At 39.1% G+C, this 25,963-nt stretch overlaps 1 protein-coding gene across 2 annotated transcripts in view; it reads right to left on the bottom strand.

The window, feature by feature from the left end:
* Positions 1-25,963, bottom strand: part of SRBD1 (S1 RNA binding domain 1) — a 249,577-nt gene that overhangs the window by 182,698 nt on the left and 40,916 nt on the right. For both annotated transcript variants that reach the window (XM_050951786.1, XM_050951788.1), the window contains exons 10-13: positions 25,070-25,166; positions 21,749-21,884; positions 13,930-14,033; positions 6,318-6,425 (exon numbers count right to left, since the gene is read on the bottom strand). In XM_050951786.1, the coding sequence (XP_050807743.1) occupies positions 6,318-6,425; positions 13,930-14,033; positions 21,749-21,884; positions 25,070-25,166 (445 nt within the window). The remainder of the gene's footprint in view (positions 1-6,317; positions 6,426-13,929; positions 14,034-21,748; positions 21,885-25,069; positions 25,167-25,963) is intronic.

The raw sequence follows: 25,963 nt of genomic DNA, 5'->3' as shown, positions 1-25,963 counted from the left end.
TACTCTCTCTTTGCATGTGCACACATCCATGCACCATATGTATAATGTGATCAGTTATGAGGATAATTAAGGAAGTCATGATGACTCATATAGTAACTAACACTGTAAACCCGCATATAACATGCATCTGAGGAAGTGGGTATTCACCCACGAAAGCTCATGCTCCAAAACGTCTGTTAGTCTATAAGGTGCCACAGGATTCTTTGCTGCTTTTACAGATCCAGACTAACACGGCTACCGTCTGATACTTTAAAACTACCCACACTTTTCCCCCCAGGAATGTGTATCTTTTTGATCAATCAAAAAGGAACCCTTTTATGCACATTAATGTACCACTGACACAACACCTAAGATTACCATAAATGAAAAAGTAGGGAAAATAATTCTTTATAGTTTTTCTATACAATTAATTCTCTATGCAAATATATAAACATTCTCATTTACACATCAATTAATTTTGTGCATTTGATAGTATTTTATGCATAGTTAGATCCATTGTTTCCCAAAGATCCAGTGTATTCCCAGTTCGTGAACGTCTTTACACAGAGCAACTATGAGGAGAAAAGACATTTTTAAAAGATAGGAAAATATGACAAACCACAACTACTGGCACCCGGACTCATGGATGTATGTAGAATGTGAAACTACTTTTAACTCCTATTTTTGAAAAACAGACTAGATTACAAGTTGGTGATGTCCCTTCAACACTCAAAGACATAAACCACCCACATGTTTCCCTTCACACATTGTTTGCAAAGCATTTCTACGGAAAGGCATCCTTCACGCAAAAGAAAGAAAATCCCTCTGGAATTGTTTTTGAATGAAGAACACAAAATTAGCATAGATATTATCAAAAGGGAGATTATGAAAAGTACACAAAATGTACATGCATTCCCTAGGCTGCCCTAGTATTTCAAAGGGTACGTCCAGACTACCTGCCATATCAGCGGGTTAAAATCGATTGCTCGGGGATCGATATATCGCGTCTAATCTAGACGCGATATATCGATCCCCGAGCGCGCTTATATCGATTCCGGAACTCCATCAACCCCAACGGAGTTCCGGAATCGACACGGAGAGCCGCGAACATCGATCCCGCGCCGTCTGGACGGGTGAGTAATTCGATCTTAGATATTCAACTTCAGCTACGTTATTCACGTAGCTGAAGTTGCGTATCTAAGATTGATTTCCCCCCCGCTAGTGTGGACCAGCCCAAAGATAGCAGACTGTGCTTTGGTCTCCACTGAGTAGAAGGAGGAATCACCCCCAGGTAGCAGAATGGCTGCGTTGTAGCAGCCGCCATTGAACACAGCAGCAGAAGCAGTCGCTGCCTCTGCCATGGTGTATGGACGTGAAGACTGGAGAATCTGCACAAAGGAAGATCCTCTGGCCCTGGCTTTCCTCTATCCCCAAAAAGTGGGTTCTATATCATACACAGGACATCCACTCCCCACATGCAGCTCAATCTACCAGTTCTACTATAACGGGGACCTGTGCAGGAACTGAATTTACCCCTAGCCACATGTTATTAGTTTTGTACACTTTATGGTAACATGTTTGAAGTTGGCTTGGTTTTAAAAAACTTTTATAGTAACAGGAAATGGTACTGAAAGTGCCAGATGTGTGGAGACTATAACGTATGTCCTTTCTATTACTTAACATCCTGTATTTTTAATTTCAAATATAAACTTCTCTTTTTCTCTCTACCTGCTTCTCATTCAACATGTGTATCAGTGATATAACCCACCACCCCAAGTGCTGGCCCTCAATTTAAAATTTTGGATAGTAATTTAATCCTTTATGAAACTGTCCTAGGTAGCCTGACATTTATTTTCCCTTTATGTTCTCAAGGCACCACTGTCTGCGTCAGAAATGATAAAATATCTAGCTTTGTGTTGTTCTAATTTCTTTTAATTCTTTTATTAATAAGGTTTTGGGGAGGAGGGGATCCCTCTTTAACATAAGAATATTATTTTGAAAATAAATATTCTCATTTGCCATTTTATGAAAAATAAAATAATTTAACAAATGATTTAACATATCATTTCAAATTTACTAGGATGATTATAGTAACAACAAATATAAAGACTATAGAGATTCCTTTAATTTTCTTCTGCATTTGAAACTCAAAATTGTATTTAATCATTGGAGGGGAGGCGATAGCTCAGTGGTTTGAGATTTGGCCTGCTAACCCCAGGGTTGTGAGTTCAATCCTTGAGGGAGTCACTTAGGGATCTGGGGCAAAAATTGGTCCTGCTAGTGAAGGCAGGGGCTAGACTCAATGACCTTTCAGGATCCCTTCCAGTTCTAGGAGATAGGTTTATCTCCAATTATTTAATTGCCAAAAGAAGTATTTAATAAAGGCAATTATCCTAATCTTGGCCTACTGACTCTGGAGTCACAGCTGGAAGATAAGGGTTCTAAAGTTTGGACTCCATTTCCAACTTCCATATGCAAAGCACAAGCAATATTTTCTGTGGGAACTTCAGGTGTGAAATGAGATGTATAGGAAAAAAAGGTCTATGAAGAACAGTGAGGGAAAAAGCTCGAATGCTTTTTGAGAGTGTGTGGAAAATTAGGAAAGTATTATACATTTTAAAAAATATTTCTTCATCTCATCACTTGTGTTGGATCCCTATGAAATTATTCCATGCAGGACTGCAACAAAATAAAATGTATTCTGAAGAGCCAGAAGTATGGCTGGACATTATTATACCACATCTGAGCAATCATGGTATCTGACAGGAAGGAACGTAGAAGACAGGAAATGAAACAATAAATAAGGTAATTGTCTTGCTGGCAAGTTCTCTCCTCATCATCATCAGGAGTAAAAGTTTCAATACACTCTTCAAAACTTTCTGCTCCAATGCTTATTAATAAAAAAAAAGTTGGAGATGTTAACACTAAAAGGAGGTTTTAAAACACTTTAGCAGCCCTTGCAAGACTCCAAAGAAAAACTTCTGGTGAGGAGAGAGAGAGGATAAAAAAGGAGAGGAGTTAAGTGGTCACAAAAGTGAGAAACTGATTGCTCACTGTCTTGAGCCAGGAATACTATTGGCAGGTGCCGTACATTCTTCCCCATAGGAGTTCAGTTTCAGCACACATCCTATATTATTCAGTTCCAGGCCTTTCCTAATTGGAAATGGCCAATTATGCCAAATTTTCCCAAACAATAAGATATGGACAAACATCCACTCAGGAACGAAGTATTTCACTTATTTCCTAAACTCAGACTTAACCTGATCCAGAGTAGATTTGTTTTATTTTAAAAAAGCAAATCAAAAAATTGCACTAACCCATTGTTGCAGCAAACTTCACATTATAAATTATTGATGAAGATTTCAATGAAGGTGTTGGTTTGGTGAAAAACACGTATTCCTGTATGTTTATCTGGTGTGCACGTGTGTGTGTTATGGCTATTTTTGCAACTTAAAGTGGATTTTCGCATCAATAGTATTCTTAACCTAATGTACAGGGCCTTACCAAATTCACGGCCCATTTTGGTCAATTACACAGCCATAGGATTTTTAAAATAGTAAATTTCATGATTTCAGCTATTTAAATATGAAATTTCACAGTGTTCTAATTGGCGCTGACCCAAAAAGGAGTTGTGTGTGGGAGGGGTTATTTGGCCAGGGGGAGAGAGCGTTTCAGTACTGTTACCCTTACTTCTGCGCTGCTGCTGGCGGTGGTGCAACCTTCAGAGCTGGGCAGCTGGAGAGCGACGGCTGCAGGCCCTGGAGTTCAGCTCTGAAGGCAGAGCTGCCACCAGCAGCAGCGCAGAAGTTACGATGGCATGTTATGGTATTGCCACCTTTACTTCTGCACTGCTGCCTGCAGAGCTGGGCCCTCAGTCAGCAGCCCCCACTCTCTGGCTCCCCAGCTCTGAAGGTGACAGCGCAGAAGTGGTGGCAGTTGGCCACACACCCAGCCCTGAAGGCAGTGCCCTGCCAGCAGCAGCACAGAAGTAAGGGTGGCAATACCATGACCGCCCTGCAAGTCCCTTTTGGGTCAGGACTCCCAATTTGAAAAACGCTGGTCTCTCCCGTGAAATCTACATCGTATGGGGTAAAAACACACAAAAGACCAGATACCACAAGGAGGGAGACCAGATTTCACAGTCCGGGATGCGTTTTGCATGTGAATTGGTAGGGCCCTACTAATGTATTAACTGTAAGATTTATTGAGTATTTATGACACTTACCACAACTAACCAATATTTTTGTCGTGTATTTTGTATAAGGGTTATATTTACTGTAGCAACCTTAACCTGAAGTCAAATTTGAAGGAGGTTCAGGGGAAAGTGAAAAAGAGGAATGGATTTGAATACTTGCTTCTGTCATACCAGCTTGCAGTTACCAAGCAAATTCACAAGTCCACTTTATATGTATCATTTTACAAACCTTTAAATGCCAAATTTAACCTTCAGATATGCTTTCACATGCTGTCCATTCACTATAAGGAGAGTCAAGTGGGATCTCAGACTAAAACTTGCCCCTATATAACCACAACTCATAAGAAACCCTTTGAGTACAATTAATCCCATTTTACAGATGAGGAAACAAACACAGAAGTTAAATGATTCACCCAAGGTCACAGAGTGAATCAGTGCTGAAGCTACGAACAGATCTCAGAAATCCCAACTCTCAGGCCTTGCCTACATTGGTTAGGGTTGCCAACTTTCTGATTGCTGAAAACCAGTTACCCTTGCCTTGCCCCACCCCCTGCTCCAAAGCCCCGCCCCTGCCATGAAGCCCTGCCCCCGCTCACTCCATCTCCTCTCCCTCCGTTGCTCACTCTCCCCCACCCTTGCTTGCTTGCTCATTTTCACTGGGCTGGGGCAGTGGGTTGGGGTGCAAGCGGGGGTGAAGGATCCGGCTAGAGGTGCAGGCTCTGAGGTAGGGCCAGGGATGAGAGGTTTGGCGTGCAGGAGGGGGTTTGAGGATGGGGTTGAGGGATTCAGACTGTGGGAGGGGGCTCCCTTCTGGGACAGGGGCCTGGGGTGTGGGGGGGGGTGAGGGCTCCAGATGGGGCCGCGGGCTCTGGGATGGGGCCAGGAATGAGGAGTTTGGAATACAGGAAGGGATTCAGGGCTGGGACTTGTGTCCTGATTACAGTTATAAGTGGCCAGCCACAGATGCTGCAGCGACACAACCCCATAGTGTACACGGGGGAAGGCAAGATATGATACAATCTGCACCAGTGCAGCGTATCCTGATTCAAAACAAGGGGGAGCTGTACCAGTGCAAACCCTGGCTTTCCCCATCTGCAAAAGAGGCTGCACCAATGCGTAAAATCTAAGGCCAGAGAAGTCACACATTAGATTCTGTAGCAAGGAATGATGCAAATTAAGCCCAACATGGCAGCCTAACTGTGAAGTGATCTACTTTGGGGACTTAAGTCAGTCACACTGGAGTCTACTTATGTAGTTAACTCCCACTCATCAATGGCAAAATAGATTCAAATGCTACTAAGTTTTGAATTTTAAATTTCCTGTTTAAACAAACAGTATTATATATCTTGCCTGTGACACTTCATCTCATGACACAGCTATTACAGTGTCACTGAAAATACGACTATTTTCCAGAGCCATCAAAATACCCATAGTACAGAATCAAACCAACATTACGACTACTATAGTTATCATGTACAGATGACAAACAGAAGGGCCACTTCCAGCAAGAGCAATTACTTTGTCAGTTTCTTTCAGACAGATATGAGAAATGGAGTCAGAACAACGTCAGTGACAGCATTATTGCAATGGCAATTGTGTAATGGAAACAACAGATGTCTAGGACAATTTCAGAGACAAAGGTTTATTGTTAAGATGATGATAATGATGTGTTTATAGTACTGTAATATAAACTCTAACCTGTACTTGTTAGGTAAAAATATTATGAAAAGTACAGCCAACATACGAAATAGGGTTCTTTTTTCCCTCCCAAAGTTGAGTTATTGAACATTTTAAATACTTTTTCTCCAATTAAAATTAATAGGAATAAAATGCCTATAAAATGTCAATTAAAAAAAATTATGATTACAGATTTCTTCTGATAGTGCACGTCACAATAAAGCGTGTTTTAGTAATATAAACAATATAATGCAAGTCAAAATTTTTCTCTTTCAGCATAGACCACTTGTTTACCTACACTAACCTGAATGCAGTTGAAAACTGAATCTTGAGAACTGAGAATGATAATTCATCTCTTTGGGATTATTTCAGGCTACTCTGAACATTATTAATTTTTACTTGGCTGAATGATACACACTAAATCCTATATGGTAACAGGTTTTGTGAAAAACAGTTCAGTGTTTACCTGAATTCTCTACAGAGTAGAGGATAAATAAGACGTTTATATGAATCTTCCACCGAATTATGCAATATGTTCATTAACTCTGGTTTTGCATAGCGTTTTGGTCTCCACCTATACAAAAAAAACCAAAAAGGGCAGCATTAAACACTTCCACCACACCAAATCATAAATGTAGAGCTGGAATGGGCTTCAAGAGGTCATTTAGTCCAGCCTCCCTGCACTGAGGCAGAACAAGGATACCTAAACCATCCCTGACAGGCATTTGTCTAATCTGTCCTTAAAAACTTTCAGTAATGGGGATTCAAAAACCTCTCTGTTCCAGTGACTAAGTATCCTTATACTGTAGTTAGAAAGTTGTTCCTAAAATTCCTTGCTGCAAACTAAGCTGATTATTTCTTGTCCTACCCTCAGTATGGAAGATCCCCTTGAGATAAGAAGAAGCTTCCATAGTTAGAGAGAGAAAAAATAAAGACCAAAGCAAGTCTTTAATATTAATTGCTTTAGCATAATGTTCTATAAATGCCAGTATTACTGCACCAATACTGCTGTAAAGTTATATCTTCAACAGTGAATTGAAGAAGGCACTGTAACTTGGCACATGACTTTACTGTCAGAAAAGGTGAGGGGACTATGGACTTTTTGGGAACTGGTATTTCAGACTGTCTTCATTTTAAAGAAAATACTGCAAAAATAAATTAAAACTTCCCTCTTACTTGGACTGAAAAGAAAAAAGAACCAATCAAATTTCATCCCAAATGTATGAATAAATCAGTTTTACATTTCCATTATATGCACCTCATTTACAATTCCCCATTGCCTCATATGTGACAAAGCATTTCCTGCAGAGGTCATTATTGAGTTATGGACGTGAATAGAGGTTAAGGAAGGCAACGAAGGTCACATAAAAGTTGAAGCGCTGAACTACAGACAGCTAAGGGAAAACAAATGCAAAATTGAGTTAAAACATTTTCTTAACATCTCTATGAGTGAAAACAGTCTATTTGTTTTGGAACAGCAAAAAAGCAAACATGTACCCAGTACATGTATTTTCTTTTTGGTATGCTTAAATTATACACCAAATTCCAGAGACTGGCAAAATCTCATTAAAAAATAATCTCCCAGAATTTTGTAAGCCATGCTCATCTTTTACCTTTTCTACTCTGGTGCAACTGTGTGGCTTGACAAGACTCTGCTAAGATTTGCTACAAGACATCAACCCAAGCCACAAAAGTCTGATCTGAACGTCAAGCTTCCTCAAAATTCAGGTGTGATCAGATGCAAAGTTCTGGTTCTCACCAAGCTATTTTCTGAGTAACATTATTAGTAAGAACCCATGCAATCACCTACCAGACACAAGAGAATTAAAGTTGTCCACTGAGCAGCTAAGAGGGACATGGCAGGATTTATTGCTCTCTCTCTCTCTCTCTATCTGGAAACATTTGGGTACATTTCAGAAAGCTGTTTTTAACAACATGAGAGAGTTGTAGCCATTTGAAAATCTGTCCAGCTGTGTGCGCAGTTCAAAATTATTTTAATTTTTACAAGATAGAGTATTAATCTTGTATGTACTGCACTTACATGTAAAGCTAATTTAAAAAGATCCAGATCCCTAAACTTCTCTGAAATAGCCCAGACAAACTTTCAGTTGTTTAAGGAATTATCTCCTGAAATGGATTCTCTTCTTGTATATTTATATTTATATTTATATTTGAGTAGAAGTATGTGATCATCTAATTAAACATCATACCTTGATGCATATATACAAGGGGATTTAAAGATTACGTGAGGACCTTGTTTCACCATTTCATTACTTTTGAGTCCTTAGCCTTACGACCTTAACATTGTACCAACAATTTTTGGCCACAATTTTATTATACGTTGTTGCAGAGAGAATTTTTTGGTATACACATAAAACAGGCGCAGGGTTTACTTTGCTCTCGTTGCTACCCAATTCTATTACCAGAAATTTGTACAGGTGGTAAAACTGACTATACTGATGGAGACAGTAATGCATTTGGACAGCAGACATCAGGTTCCCTCTCTCTTGTTAAGGCTGATTAGTAGATCTCTTATCCACAAATAGCTCATCACAGCAGATATTTTTGACTGCATGCCACCTACGTATGACTAATAAAGTGATTTTGTGATATTCAGTGAGGAGTCCTATAAATGCCTCAGAACCACATTCCACAATTCGTCATGAAACTAAAAACACCCAGAAGACGTATTCAATAAACAGCCAGTGAATAAATAGCATGTTTTTTAACCCACACACATATTCCATTACTTGTGGGGGACAGAGAGGGAAGCAAAGTTTAACACTGGAAAGGAGCTAAAATACCTGTAGATAGCTCTTGAAAGATAATCTGAACCTAAATAATCTCTACTCAGTGAAGTGTTTTTTTCTGGAATACTTACTTAATTTCTAAAATACTTTAAGTGTGGCAATGGTCAGGAAAGTTGTTATGAAAATAGCATCTTCTTACTCAACGGGTCTTCTCTCTGAGTGCATCTGCTTACCCTAGGGAATAAGGTAAACATATCTGCACTCCTGTTGGGCCTGCATAGCAAATAATAGCTATGGGAGAGTGAGCTGGATTCTATCTGGGCACACTCATCATCAACAGAATTGTTGAAGTTCAACTGAGGAATCTTCATTACCAGTGACGATGACTGATCCAAAAAGAACACAGCAGGTTTTCTAGACCCCAAGTCAAAATCTGTTTTCCTGAGAATTTAGCTAATTATACATGGAAGGTGGAAGTCACCCACAAGAACAGCTATTTAAAGCATAATAACTCTGGGCTTATGTGGGATTTGAGAATTTCATCCTGAGAGGAAGGGAAAAAATAAAATCCACTCTCCCCTCAAGCCAAGTGATTCTATTTTTACAGAGTAACTTCTGAAAATGTAATCACACTTCAGTACAAATCCATCCTCCTCCTCAGTGATCAGTATGGTCCTGCCGCATAAGTGGGGGTTAGATACAGAGTCAAGGGTACTGCAGGAGGCAGTTCAACCTAACCAGCCATTTTCTAGAATTTGGCCCAACCACAATGACAGTTCCAGCGGGTGCTGCTCATCCCAGTGAGTTTCAACATAATCTTCAGTTTCCAGCCCTTCTGATTTATACCACATCAGTAGTTATAGAGTCTTCAAAGAGGCCTATCACCCTCCAATTCCCCTTTTCCCCTCACTGGCATGTTATAAGACTGCCTCAGGAGAACAAATTAAAGATTACTGTATTAACTACTAATTTAACAGGCAGGAGATAGCATTGTCTTGTGGAGAGGGCACTTTCTGCTCTCTGGATATTTGGATTCTAGTCTTGGTTTCACCACCAGCTTCTTGTGTAACCTTAGGCATGTAGCTCAATCTTTCTGTATTTTAGTTCCCCTTCTGTAAAATTTCATCTCAGATGAGTGTTTGGATGGTCACTCCATAACTAATTGGAAGGCACTCAGATACTACAGTGATGAGAAGCAAGTGAATAAGTAGGTAACTATGGATATAGGGCACTGACATCTCTTTTCAAATCCTAGGAGGCACAAGAATAAGAAAAAAAGCTTTGGGATTTGCAGTGACCCACCTCAGAATAACACTACAGTAGAACCCCTATTAAAATGACTGGGGACTGAGGAGTTTGTAAAATCAACATCTCAACATTACAGTAGATATGATGCATAAATTGCAGTATAGTGCACTGCATTGTTCTCTTCTTGTCCTTTAAACCACTGCAAAGCAACTTCTCGTGCCCTGAAGGCATCAGAATGGGATATGATGTCAACTTGTTTTTCATTTACTTTCACTTTTGTTATGTGATTTCTTTTTCATTTGTTTTCTGTAAGAAAAAATGGTTCATATAACTGGTCACTCATAAGAACATAACATAAGAATGGCCATACTGGGTCAGACCAAAGGTCCATCCAGCCCAGTATCCTGTCTACTGACCATGGCCAATGCCAGGTGCCCCAGAGAGAGTGAACCTAACAGGTAAAGATCAAGTGATCTCTCACTCCTGCCATCCATCTCCATCCTGACAAACAGAGGCTAGGGACACCATTCCTTACCCATCCTGGCTAATAGACATTAATGGACTTAACCTCCATGAATCTATCTAGTTCTCTTTTAAACCCTGTTATAGTTCTAGCTTTCACAATCTCCTCAGGCAAGGAGTTCCACTGGTTGACTATGCACTGTGTGAAGAAGAACTTCCTTTTATTTGTTTTAAACCTGCTGCCCATTAATTTCATTTGGTGGCCCCTAGTTCTTATATTATGGGAACAAGTAAATAACTTTTCCTTATTCACTTTCTCCACATCACTCATGATTTTATATACCTCTATCATATCCCCCCTTAGTCTCCTCTTTTCCAAGCTGAAAAGTCCTAGCCTCTTTAATCTTTCCTCCTATGGGACTCGTTCCAAACACCTAATCATTTTAGTTGCCCTTCTCTGAACTTTTTCTAATGCCAATATAACTTTTTTGAGATGAGGAGACCACAACTGTACACAGTATTCAAGATGTGGGCATATCATAAGATTGATGTTCATAAAATTAAGGTTCTACTGTATATTATATGAAAGTCTCCTTTGTTTATGTTAGCAAGGTGACAAAAAGTTAAAGCAGCATCTAAAATCTGTCCCCAAAGATATACAGTATTTAAAGCACTGGGTAAAAAATGAGAGATATTCTTATGTGAATTGCTGATGAATTTCAGTGACTGCAGATGAAACAACTGATAATAGGAGGGAAAATCTTTTGTAATAGTGTCATCAAACAGGACTGCCTCCAATATTTACAAATCAATTATATGGGATGAAGAGAGGTAGCACAGAGAATACTGACTAGGCTGCAAATCACAAAAGTAGACTTGGTGCACTGTATACATTGGAATCCCTACCTCAGAGCAGTCCAAAAAGACTCAGGTCTGGGTCTAATGCAGTAAGCTACATGGTATTCCATCTGTACATGAGATGAATGAGGAGCTAAGATCAACCTGTCAAATTTAGAATTTGTGGTACCAGGGAGTGTATTCAGGGCTGGCTCCAGGGTTTTCGCCGCCACAAGTGGCTGGGGGAGAGAAAAAAAAAAAGCCGCGACCGTGATCAGCAACGGCTCCACCACGCCGCTTTCTTCTTCGGCAGCAGGTCCTTCCCTCCGAGAGGGACTGAGGGACCCGCCGTCGAATTGCCGCCTAAGAGCCTGACGTGCTGCCCCTTCTGCTTGGCCGGCCCAAGCACCTGCTTGCTGAGCTGGTGCCTGGAGCCAGCCCTGAGTGTATTTATTCTCATCCTCCTCTTCAGACGATTGTGCCAACATCATCAGAGTAACGTGGCCAGTGCAAGACTGAAGATGGCTGGCCAAGGGTGGAGCAGAATCCATGTTCAGTAACATTAGGAAACTCTTCTGGTGATCAGATGTACACTCGTAGATCCAGTGGGAATGCGTAGAATCTAGCATAGATTTTCATGCATCAAGATCTACTGGAATTGTCTCCTATGGAATCTTTTCGTCTGAGAGAAAATAATTCGGCTCTTAATTAGAAAAACCTAAGCAAGATCATATATTGACTCTTGAGTCGAACATTCAATTTCTGAGGTCATTATTCCTCTTAGCACTGGAAGACTGACAAAAATATCTAAATTTAAATTTTAAACTGTCATTCTCGTAGCAGCACAAACTGTTCCACTGACAGTGACTCATGCTGTTGCTGAATTCTATTGTAGATGCAGCTTTTTAAGACTGTTACAGATATTTCCTTCCTCCACTGTAAACTAGTGAGCCCCAAACTTTTTACCTCGCACTCTCTCTTACCTTTCTACTCCCTGCCCGCTGGGAGCAGTGACGCAGCTCTGGGTGGGGAGGATGCGGACAGGGCTAAGGGGGCCAAGGCTGGAGCCACAGCTGAGAGCGGGGGCAGAGCTGTGGCTCGCAGCCGGGACCTATGGCTCAGGGCCGGCAGCGGATCCCTGGGCGCAAGCCCGGCAGCTAGGGGAGGGGTCAGGAGCGGATCTGGGTGGCGCTCTCTCCCCACTCCATGGGGGGGCTGGCCTGGGGTATGACCCACAGTTTGGGGACCTCTGCTGTAGACAAAGTTTTCACCTACTACACTGGGAAACAGTTTAGTCTCTAGTGTCTATATGAACTAAAATGGATTTTTAACTGAGATCAAGAATCATGGCAGCTCTGAAAAGCCCAAGGACCTTACAATTAAGAAACACTATACTACCAGAGCAAACCAATTTTAATCACTCACACACTTTCTGTGGTGTATAATTTAAAATTTCATATCATAGTATGTTATCTTCTTTATGTATTCAGAAATTAGCAAGGTCTTTCTTCCTGTCTGTGCACTATTTCACATTAACTAAATTTTACACATCAAGATCAGGATTTCCAAGGAGCCTTCACAATGGGAATTGGGTGCCTAACACTCTTTGGATCCTTGGAAAACCCCAGCTCAGATATTTTTTGTATGCAAGCAAGATAAACAAATAAGGTCAGGAGAATATTATTTTGCAAAGCAGATGGCCGGGCTGCAGCTGACACTGAAGGGAAGGATGCTGGGAAGGGAAGGGAACAAGACCTAGAAGTAGCAAAGCACTGGAGAAAATATTACTATAACTAGGACTCAGAGCACATCTTTCACCATAGATTCTCAGAGCATTTGGCAAACGTTAAACAAGCCTCACAACAGACAAGTTATCTTAAGAAAGTAACATGCCTGAAGTCATACAGAGACTCAGTAAGAAATGGAAATAGAACCTGAGTCCGGACTCCCAATTTTCTGCTTTAACCACTAGCCTACATAAACAGTATAGTCAGTTGTCAGGACATCTGTGATGGGAATTATGGAGAAACAGATCATATTTAGTGTTTGGGGTAATAAAAAATAATATTTAAGAAATAATATCAGTAAATGACATTCCTGAAAGTATACAGAATGCATTCCAAAGTATCAAATTATATAGTGCCTTGGAAGTAGTCACACCTTCTTTATTTTAAAAAGTGTACTTTTCATTAGAAATAAGAATGTTCTTTCATATTTTTGGCACAAAATTTTTAAGAATGCAGATAGACTATTTTAGACAATATAGTCAATACATATCAATGTAACTAAGAAAAGCCATAGTAGGTCAGACCAATGGTCTATCGAAACCTATATAGTGTCTTTTGATAGTGGCTGGTGCCAGATGTTTCAGAGCTTCAAAATATACTAGTATTTTATCCTAAATGTTCTTCTACCACATGTCCCTGTACAAAGGGCATACTGTAAAAATTTCAAAATGCATTACAAAATAAACCTTCAAATATTTTAGAATTTTAGGCTTAAAGAATGTTGCCAGAATTCTCAAGATACAGCCAAAACCATCTACCTCCTCCTCCTCCTCCAAATAATAAGAAGCCTGCAGTAGGAGAAAATACAGTATGAAATCTAGCTGTTCACAGATTTAAACTCATCTAATACGTTAAACATTTGTTTAAATTATTTTCTTAATGTAACAAGACATGTGAGGTGCATTTTAGTATGTAGCTGTTTATATTATGTTAAAATATGATTTCAGTAAGAATATATATACATATATATACACACACACACACACAGACAGACCTTTCATTGACACACCACCTACAGAATTCATTCTTCACCCCGTCAGGAACGTTGACCTTCACTGTCAGGATCTTCAGATTTTCCCCTCGGTTAATGGCCAGAATCTGAGTGCAAACATAAATGGCAAAGACAGATGACACACAAAATACCCAAAAGATAAACTTATCAAGTCAACATTTGTATACACATTTGCTTGACATTCTGGAGCAAGTCATGCTGCCTATATAGTAAAACAGTTGACAAAGTATTGGTTTGTACAGATAACATCCAAAATGTAACTTAGATAAAATCACGTCATAGCAGAATACAGTATATTGTTTCCCCAGAGTAAAGAATCCCAATTTCTTTTTCAGAATCCAGTTTCTCTTTTATATATATACACATATGTACATGTATGTATACATGTATTATATAGAGAGAAACAATATATATATTTATATATATTTAAAACAAAATAGGAAAATAGCCAGTTGTTAATTCACTGATTGATCCACTGAGGTGTTGTCCTTGTACAACCACAGTTCAAACTTTGACTAAACAAAACAGAAAGTGATTCAAAGCAAAACAGGAGACAGAGCTACATTTATGCTCCTGGTTTCCTTATTTGTACTGATAACAACCCATATTAAAATCAGTCAGTTTGTAGCAGAATGTGTGACAAGAAAGGTAATCAGTTTAATTTGTAAAAGTTGAACTTTTCATTACTCCCCCCTAGGAAACTTTAAAACATTTGGACCCCATTTTCAAATTAGTATTAATATACCAGCCTTTAAATCACTGCACATATTGACGACACAATCATCTATGCTCACAGGAGAAAGAATCTGTGCACAAATGCAGCACTTACACTAATACACTAGCAGGTCTGGAAAGAAAAAAATCTATTTCAATACACATTTTGGGTTTTTTATGGGCATCTGTGACTAAGATGCAAATCTGAGGTCACAATTCAAGAGGCAATTACTGGAAGTTTGTCACTATGAACCTAGGCTAAATCCCATTTAAGTCAATGGGATCCTTTTCTATCTGGATCAAGCCCTATATTGGTATCTTATAGACAATGAAATCTCAGAATAAGGAATGTAACAAATGTAAAGCATGCTATTTGCATGCAACAGCACAGCAGAGAACACTGGTTTTTATATTTCAGTTTTGTTTCCTTTTTTTCCTCTAAGTGAAGCTCCACCAACACATATTCCTTAAACACTAGACGTGGAGATTCCATTAAAAAAAGCTGTTAAAAGTTGACATTCCTGTATTACTGCACATGTTGCTGCATATTACAGGCCATAAACACTGTCACAACAGAGCATTCTGTGTCAATCATGAACTTTAATTCAATCACTAGCTAACTCAGACATGTCACATATGTTAAATACAATGGTTTAAAATGACTCCAGGACATAGTACCCATTTATATTCCTCAGCTTTATTGTGCTTGTGACATACTAGGCCTGACATATCATTGAACAACAAAGCTTATAATAAAAATTGCATGTGAAATATTATAGCATCGGGTACCTTGACTGCCAAAGCAAACGTTTTCATGCAGAGATTAGAAAGACACATTTTTAACAAATCAAATACTTTCATGTTCATTCCAATTTTTTATATATATATAAAAAGACAAAGTTAATGTCAAGCTAAAGTGAAATCAAAATGATGTACAGGACAAACAACATATCTGATACAGAATTATAGTGTCACTATTCACAACATTATTATTAAGGGTCAGTGTTTAATTAAAACACTTTATTTACAAGGGCTTATAACTAGGCAGTAAAAATGCTCTGAGTTGGAACTTAGCAAAAAGAGTTCTCTCTCACTAGCAAATGTTTTCACCAACCTTAAAATTCAACACTCAATTTAGTCTGTTCTAAATGATGAGAGTCTACAGAAAAAAATATAAATTGAAAAGGGCCTCAATTAAATATGGCAAGCAGTTAGCCAATTTCCCCATGTCATGTACAGTATTCACTTTTGGCAGCAGATTCCACAAACAGCCACAATGGACATAAGCTACCATACATTTTTCTCCAACCCCAATGGATAGGAGTTACACTATAATGAATAATGAATAAAATAACTTTTAAAAACAAAATAGGAGCAGGGATTTAATCCAGTGACACAAAGAGATACATCAGACTTAGTTCTAGCTATTGAATACATAACATCTTGTGTATTATTTCCCAGAACTTTCTGATTACATATTTATCAGAGAGCCTTAAAATAAGCAGCAACAGTCTTGAATTAATATATTACATTTATATCTTTCAGTAACTTTAATTATCTCTTTTGAATAGAGTGACCAGATAGCAACTGTGAAAAAATGGGATGGGGGTGAGGGGTAATATCCACCTATATAAGAAAAAGTCCCAAAAAACAGGACTGTCCCTATAAAAATGGGACATCTGGTCACCCTACCTTTGAATCACACTTTTTAAATGGTATTGAAGTTATTATGCCTAAAACATGGTATTTTACATATCACTCTCCGCCTCCCCTCCCCCATACCCAATTATGTCTTCCTGCCACATGGTATAGAAAAGAAGAATGAAAGAGACTAGTGCATAAGCACTAGTATGTTTACAGCAAGTCAGACAATGTCAAGATGTTGTAGTGGAGGTTCATTCTATTATTTATATTGTGGCAGTGACTAAAATATGCTAAGTGCTGTACATATATAAGTCCCCTACCTGAACAGCTAACATCCTAGAAGAAGGGCAGGATATATTGACCTCTTTCCTCTTAGGGTATGTCTACACAGCAACTAGACACTCGCGACCGGCCCATGCCAGGGAACTCAGGCTTATGGTTGTTTCATTGCTGTGTAGACTTCTGGGCTCAAGCCCAGGACCAGGACCGTGCGAGGTGGGCGAGTCCCAGAGCTCAGGCTCCAGCCCGAGTCCAGAAGTCTACACTGCAATGAAACAGTTCCGCATCTCAAACCCTGCGAGCTCGAGTCAACTGGCACAGACCAGCCACGGGTGTCTAGATGTTGTGTAGATAGACATACCCTTAGAGAAAAAGGGTGCATAACTACTATCTTTAATGTACAGCAAAATCTTCCAGACAGGCGGCACCTTCAGGAAAGGTAAAGCTACACATACAATGAAGCTGACATTGCGTCGTTATTTTTCAAAACCTATATTTTAATTTTTTTTTTAATTCAGCAACCAGGAATTATCTTTTTTTCTCCATCCAGTTCAGTTCATATCCTTCTTCAGATGCAATTAAGGTTTTCATTAGTACAGTAAAAGCTTTTTTATCCAGCATGCTGGGACAATGGGGGTGTGTGTGGGGGGGGGTGCGCCAGTAAGTGAAAATTCCAGTTAACCAAGAGGGAGGGAGTTTGGGTGCAGGAGGGGGTGTGGGGCTGGGTATTGGGGCACAGGAGGGGGTGCAGAGTGCTGACTCTGTGAGGGAGTTTAGGTGTGGGAGGGGACTCCGGGCAGGGTGCTGGGGCTGGGGCTAGGGCATGGGAGTGGATGCAGGGTGCCGGATCTGGGTGGCACTCACCTCGGGTGGCTCCCCGCAAGCAGCAATCTGTCCCTGCTGCTCCTAGGCGAGGCATGGCTAAGCGGCTCTGCGTACTGCCTCCACTCACAGGTGCTGCACCCGCAGCTCCCATTGGCTGCGGTTCACAGCCAATAGGAGCTGTGGAGCCAGCACTCAGGGCAGGCAGGGGCAACATGCAGAGCTGACTAGCCACGCCTCCAACTAGGAGCAGCAGGGACAGGTCGCTGCTTGTGGGGAGCTACCAGAGGTGAGTGCCACCCAGATCCAGCACCCCCTCCCATGTCCCAACCTCCAGCCCCGCACCTCCTCCCATACTCCAAACCCCTGGTGGCTGTTCTTCCACCTAGGAGCAACAGGGACATATTGCCGCTTCTGGGGAGCCATGCAGAGCCAGGTAGGGAGCCTGGCAGGCCCGTGCCAACTAGACTATAAACCGGACTTTCAATGAAGATCAGAAATGCTGGTTTATAGAACTTTCTGGCTGGTAAAGTACCAAATAACACAGCTTTTACTGTACTGTGTTACTCACACTACAAATCTAGAAATAACAACTTATTCTGTACTTTTATATACATGATTTTATTAGATACATGATTCTAAATGGCATAATTAAGGTTGTTCATAGAACTTTAACTCTGAGTACTGCCTAACTTGAATGCTCTAGCATTCTCAGTGTAATTTTTATGTAGGGAAATTTTTTTTTTTTTTTTTTTTTTTTTTTTAAATTTCACAGATTCTTCCTAAAGTTTCCAAGTTCTCCACATCACTTACAGACATGCTTCTTAAAAAACAATGGACTGAAAAAGAGGATTTCTTTGAATGAGTTTATCTATCCCTTCTTCTCTCTTCAGTGCATATTTTATATGGCCTCCTTAATATGGAAGATCACAACATTCTTTACTGAAAGTCATAACAGGTACAGGAGAAAAGACATTACTTAAAGAGGAAGTGACTCGCATTATTTAGGAGGGAAGGAGAGTTCTAATCCAGAGCACCGCAAGTGAAAGTGTGACCACATAGCTTTCAGGGTTGCAAGGATTGGATAGGAAATAAATTCAGGGTGGGGAATGACCAAGATTTTCAGAAACCGAGGGCCAAGTTGAAAGAGAAATAAAATACTAGGTGAAAAAACAAAAAACAAAGGTTTTATTTTCCCCCTAGCAAGCAAGGCTAGAAAGAGAAAAGGTGTTTTGAAATTAGGAAGCGAGTATGGCAAGAGAGAAGTATTTTGTATTTTTAAAAACAGGAGATCTAGATTGTAAACTGCACGGGTCACAGCCTATTGCTTATTTATGTTTGTACAGTGCCTAGCACAATGGGACCTAACCCTAGCTGGGCTCTTAGGCACTACAACAATGCAAACAACACAGACTTTTCAAGTATGACAGACAAACATTCAGTAGTTAGAGTAGAGTTGGCGAGAAGGCAACAAAAGTAAGGTCCAGTGAGGACATAAGCTAATGATGAAACAGAGGAATTTGGTGATGGATTCACTGTAGATGGAGACTGAAGAAAAGTTTATAGGCTGATCAAGAAAGAATAAAGCTCCTGGTTTTGCGAAAGCAATAGAGGCACATTCCTGTGTTGTTGTTTTGTTTTGCACTTGTTTAATCTTCAAAAGGGGAAGAGAAACAGAATCCTGGACAATTTCCCAAGAGATCCTTCTACTTTTCAAAAGGAACACAACATAAAATGTGCATTTTAAAAAAACTGAAGCAGCAAGAATTGTTTAAAAGTTTAAATTTGCCTTTTCACCATTTATGATGTTTAATTATTTTTCCCTCTTCACTCAGTTTGGAGGATGAAAGTAAACTGGCCAGTCACTTTTTAAAAAAAAGTTAGGCAATTAAGTGTTCTGGTTCTCGGGCCCTAACACAATTTTCACATTTATAACATTCATACAAATCTCAATTTCACTTTTTTAAAGTAAATTTGGAGCCTTCGTTTTTGTAGAGAAAAGCTTGCAAATGTGGCTCAAAAACCAGAAGGGAAGTAAGAAGCACTCAAATATATTTAATTACCTGATTTTCAGGATTTTAATGAGGTTTTCAAGCCAATCTCATGATTCTGGGGGGCCTGACTCATGATTCTAATATAATACTGCCCTCAGAAAAAAGACTCCAGACACTGAGAAAGTAATGGTTAGCAGCTATGCATTTTGAAATCACGTACTGTGCAAACAAAACACACTCTTTGTCTCCTCTATGCTGAGTCACCAGAGGGCATCAGTTTCTAAACCTTCCCAGTTACAGGAACGGATTCTTTAACTGATACTGTACATGCACTGTTAATTTTAGTGTTCTACAAAACTGTGATGAAGACTATACATCACTTGTGGCATTTAAAATAAAGATTAAGACAAAGCAACAGAAAACGCGTTACGGAAATAATCCTGAAGTGGGGCTAGTTGAAAAAAGGTGACAGGGTTTTTCTCTCTCTAATTTGCATGATTTCAACATGGTGAAACGTGAATAGATGTTGATTTATTCTCAATAACTCAGTGAGCCATGTTAGGACACATTGTGTGATCTTTTATCTTTATTACGCATTCTAACAGCAATCTATTTTTGCTGCCACTTCAGTAATGGAGAAACTGATCAGTCTGCAATGGTTGAAGCTATCTTTTTTCAAATGAAAAACAATCTCTGGTAGGGATCTACAAATTTGACACACCACAGTATTTTATGATAAAATATAAATCATTTATAAGAAATACTGTAAAAATGATAGTCTAGGCTTGAGCTAATTGAGCTCTTCAGACTTCATTAACGTAAACCTCTACAGACCAATTACTGTAAAAATATGATAAAATGCTATAAACATTGACACTTAATAAAAAGAGCATAGCAGGGACCTCTTACACATTTACACCAAGGTTTAGATATTAAAACTATTAGTAATAATTTCATCCTTTCCCCAATAACCAGATTGCTAGAAATAATGTAATCTTTGTAGTATTACACGTGAACTAATTTCAAACCTCAGTACCTCTATGGCAAGTGTTCAGCATAACAAATCCACTTTAAAACACTCAGGAGAATTCAAAACAAAAGTCAAAATCAACTTTAACAGGCAAAACCTCACATGGCTTTTTAAAATGGCAACAGGACAAGGCAATGAAGACAGTGTCACAGAAATAAAGAAATGTTATACAAGAGCAGAAGCAGAAAACAGCCACCTACAAATCTAGACACTTCTTGTGGATTAATGAAGGTTCTTCGTTTAAATAATAGAACAGTGTCCAGAAGGTACACACGTTGCCTGTCAGCCCATCAGGGCAGAATTCTCTACATTTAGAATATTCAGAGCAATACGTGAAGTGTGCACCTCTGTTTCTAAGATTAAGCAATTTGGAGCAGCATATGTACTGATGGGGGTGTAAGACATTGCATATCAATGGAAAAAGCTCCCCTCCAGTGCAGAAATCGTTCTTCCCATAATCCCTTTTGAAGACCTACAGCTCTACAGTTATCATTTAAGACTATCAGAAAGACCTCACAGATCAGAAGACTGATCACCTGCCAAACAGGAAAAATACTACCTATGTCTTCAGTATGTTATATGCTGAATGTTTCCCTTGACCTTCTTATTTGAAGCATTCAGCACAAATGAAGCTGCTGAATACTTATCTTTTTTTTCTTTTTAAGTACTATATTGGCAGGTCACCTTTAACTACAATTATCTAACCTTTTCTTGCTGCTTTGCACCAATTTCAACTGACAGGTTTAATGCCGAGTGGCTCAGAGCACTCTTTGCCCATGTGGCTGGTCTCTGAGCCACTCAGTGTTGAAGCAAACAACAGAAGAAGATATGACCAAAGAACTACAAAGAAAAAAGCATTGCTCTTAGTGAAAAACTAGTAAAGTAACCTATATTCTTATCCTTGTCAGGATAAACTACTTAACCTTCTCTTTTTTCCTCCAAATGCTTGGTACCTGCTTATTGCCTTGGAAAAACAGGGCATGTGCCCTATTCTCCTTCAGCAAATGGATCTCATTGGTATCGAACACTCTGCTATTGACTCTTTAAATACATTTGCTTTAATAGTCACTTTAATTAAACAAACACTCCTGAGTAGTCAATTTCCACTTCAATTTTTTAACGTGTTTTAACCTTCCAAGTTACTTTTCCAAGAAACCAGTATCTTTCGTTACCTCAGGTGACTGAATTGTGAAATAAAAAAATGGGTAAACTCAATTTTTAAAGGAAATTCTTATGACACCGTTTTTTTTCTAGGAGATGTATACATGCTGTCAGTTACCATTATAAAGAAAATCAATAACATATTCATAATGTGTACCTGGTGATGTTGAATGTTCTTAATATTGCAAGAAAAATTCTGGTACAGTTGGAATTTGTTAACATCTTTCTCATTTACATTTTTTGATGACACTTTTGCCAAGGCTGACTGGATGCATATGTACCTTTGCTGACATCTAAATACAAAGAAGAGTAAGTTAATTGGGTGATATGACATGAAGCCTTTAATAGTGTAACTGGAGTTTGAGTTAAAATACAAAATCCTACAGAAATAAATATGAAGCTGATACTATTGTTTTCAATTGCATTTTATGTCAGTCATCATAAGCGAATTGCATAACATGTCTTAGGGACACGAATGAAATCATAAGATATAGTTAATATATGGACAGCAAAAGAATTTCAAGCAGAGCTCAGAAAAGCTGAGCCATATCCTTCTCAAGAGTGATCTAAGTGGGGAGCCCAAAGGCTCCTTTTACATTGCAGTTTGGGGGTTTTCACTAGCCAAGGGATGACAGTACTGTGGATGAGAAGCAAGTTTTAACTCATATGAAACTAACTGGCCCCAAAGGTTTTTTAAACCTGGAGACTAGATGTTTCTGGAGGTTTGGGAAGGCCCATATAAGGTGTTGCGTGGAAGGAGAAGAACTATGGCTGGGGCAGAGAGACTCTATCTGGAAGCCCAGATGGACACAGTCCTGCCAACTCCCTGGCTGTGTCCCCCACACCTGTCTGATTGAGTAACTATACTTCTGTGGCTACTGGATCCTAACACCGGCCTGATCCGATGAGCGGCCAGCTGAGAATAATGACAAAAGGTGAGACAAAAAGTGTGGCTCCAGACCAAAGAAACCAATAGGTGGATGGGGAGCATGACAGTCTAGAAAACTGCAGAAGGACTAGTTCAGTTTCTTGGAAAGTGAGGGAGAGAAAAGAGCAACATTTATTCAGGTACTTCTCTCATTCATCCTCACAATACTAAGTAACCTAGGTTAGTAACCTAGGATAACATTTTCAAAAGCACCTAGCACACTTGGGAACCTAAATCTCTTTTTCAAAAGTGGGCTTTTGTACATGGGGAAAACTGACCAGAACAGCTATTTTGGAATAGCTCCTCATGTGAACACAGTATCTAAAATATGCCAGAAGAGAGTGTTTACACCAAGGAGTTATACCCAATAGCTAAATTACACTGGAGTAGCTATTCTGGAATGGCTATGCTGGATAATTTCCCCCCAAGCAGGCAAGCTGTTAGGCACTTGGGAGCCTAAGTCTCACTGAAAGTGAATTAGATGCTTTTGAAAATGTTACCCTTAGTCTTTAATGATTTCTAGCCAAACTCCAGTTTTAAAATATTTTAAAAAACAGTTTATGAAAGCTATAACCTGTCCATGATTGGTGCAACCCTGCCAAATGAAACTGTTTTTTTTTTAAATGTCATTCTAATTTACCATGCAAAAAAGGATCCTGTTAACATTGTGTGTTAACCTATAACTCCTCTTTTCAACACAGACCACTCCGTTAAACAAGTATTTGTTTTAACCCAGTCCTAAATCAATTATTCATTCTAACCTCATTGCAAATAATGTTGTTATAAAGTTAAAATACAAAAGGAAAAAGCTTTCAAATATGTTTATTTCTCCTGTCATTTCATACAAATAGAGTTCATGAGGTTGCAGAATGCTGCAAAGATATAATGTATTTAGCAAATGCCTACATTTCATTTTGTATGCAGTACTGTTATAGCTGTGTTGGTCCCAGTATATTAGAGAGGAGATGGTCCAGTAAAAGATATTACCTCACCCACCTTGTCTCTCTAAATTTCACTTCAACATTTAGCCAAACTCAATATCCACTTGCTTCTTGGCATACCCTACTATGACTTTATTATAGACAGCTAAATTTTAGGATATCCTTTAAAAAAAAAAGAAAATGTTCCACAGCAACAATTCTTAATTTGTAGTTTAGACTGATACAACAGAACAGAGTTTCTAAAAATATGAGCGTGTAGGACATCACTGTTCCATTAAGCATTTTCTGGTTATCTGCAGAATTAATTATTTTGAGAACAAAGTAGTAAAAGAACTGGGGTGGCTAACCTACAAAAGCATCTCTCTCACGCAAAGCAGTCCTCAAAGTGACGCCCGACTCTGAAGGCAGCAGCAAAGAAGTAACGGTGGCATGGTATGGTATTGCCACCTTCACCTCTGCACTGCTGCTGATGGGGCACTGCCTTCAGAGCTCGGTGCCTGGCCAGCAGCTGCTGCTCTCTGGTCACCCAACCCTGAAGGCAGCACAGAATTAAGGATGGCAGTATTGTGACCCTCTACAAGAACTTTGTGACACCCCCCCATCCCCTTTTGGGTTGAGACCCTCCATTTGAGAAACGTTGGTCTTCCCAGTGAAATCTGTATAGGGTAAAAGTATACAAAAGATCAGATTTCACCCGGGAGACCAGATTTCACGGTCCAAGACATGTTTTTCATGGCGATGAATTTGGTATGGCCCCATCTATAATATCAGCCAATCAGATCCTACCCAATTCATAATGCAGTATATTGCTAAAAAAATTACTTTTTCTGGATAAATTGCTCCATATAGATAACAGTTGCACTAATAACAACGCAGCAAGAGCAACTGTTACTCTACTGCATCAATTCATCAGATGAAGCAATTAAATCTAAATCAGTATTTCGCATAACAAAAATAAACTCATTCTATTCAAATGCAGTCAAAGATCAATGTCTCCTGCTTTGAAAATAAATCTCTCTGATTTGCTTTGGCATTTATATTAAAGCAGGAGACTATTATCTTCACACTGTTTTAATTATACTGATTCTATGCTTTAAGAATTAAACCACAGAAAATGAGCTATTAACTTTTATAGGCTGCATCCAGCCCTGGCCTAAGAGGGTACAAGTGAAGTGAGACATTAGGTCTCAGGTTGGCCCTGAGGACCTAATCTGTATGCACACGACTTACTGGTAAATTCTTGAAAAGCTGCAGTGTGAGGAAGCCGCAAGTGATGGAAAATTTTCCTTCCAATTTTCAATCCCCCTAAAACTCTGAGGGAGAACAATTCATGGGGCTATCGTGAATGAAGCTGCTGAGAGACATTCTAAATCCAAGCTTTAGGGGATTAAATATCCTGTCCTGATCACAAGAGATTTCTCCTATTCTGGTCTTGAATAAATTTGCCAGGCACAGGACTAAGGATTGTGTGTATGCAGAGAGAGCGATAGCCAATAATACTTCTTTCCCAGCATTTGTGTGGGGCAAGTTCTCTGCCAAACACAAAAAGACAGAATTTGGCCATGTAACCTGCAAAATAAGTGAATGACTATGAAACTTTGAAACTTACAGTGTCCTAATGAAATCCAGTGTATCCTTATCTTTAGCAAACATGTCAGCAAGGATGTGTTGTACTCCAGCCTCTACTTCCTGAATGGTTGTAAGTCCTTAAATGAAAACATACTGCTAATTATTATAAAGAAGCTAAAAACCAGCAATAACAACATCAGTAATAAAACATATCCCTAAATACATACAAATGGAAAGGATATAAATACAAGCTACTGGAATAATCTGGAGTGTTGCAATAAAGAAACCAGATTGATGGAATTAGCGAATAGCATCTGGCCATCCCTTCCAAAACATCTAAAATTAATATCAGATTCTACAAGTACAGATTATTAATTATGTTACTGTAAATCAAAGCAACATTAATTGAGAGATGGGTATCAAACATCTATACCTTATTCCAAAAGTACTTGCATGGGCTTCATATTTATTATACATTAGAAATAATAAAAATAATAAAGTTAGACGTTTGGACACAGATTAAGAGAGTTCACCCAAGATAAGTAAGCAAAACAGAGGATCATACGCTCCCACTACCTACCAAGTATGTCACTTTTTTAAGCATACTACGTTGTTGCAATCCTGAGTACCTTTCCATAAAATGCTATAAACGTCAGTATTACGGGGGGAGCACATTATGATCCCTGTATTGTGGCTGCCTGATCTTCAGATGCTTTTTGTTCTATTTTTAATTATTTCAACCATTTTGCTCAGTACAGCTGTAACTCTTAGAGGGTCTGCTATTCCAAGATTACTCCTATAGCCTTTTTTTTTTTTTTTTAAGTATAGGTACAAAAATGTTTGCTATCCTGCTAAATGTGGAACACTGGCTGTTTTTAAATGAGAGATTGCAATATTTTTGTTAGTAGCTGAGCCATTTCATTCAGCTTCTTCA

This window comes from Gopherus flavomarginatus, chromosome 4 (genome assembly GCF_025201925.1).
Source record: "Gopherus flavomarginatus isolate rGopFla2 chromosome 4, rGopFla2.mat.asm, whole genome shotgun sequence".
Taxonomy (NCBI): Eukaryota; Metazoa; Chordata; order Testudines; family Testudinidae; genus Gopherus; species Gopherus flavomarginatus.
This window is presented reverse-complemented; position numbering and strand designations above follow the sequence as displayed.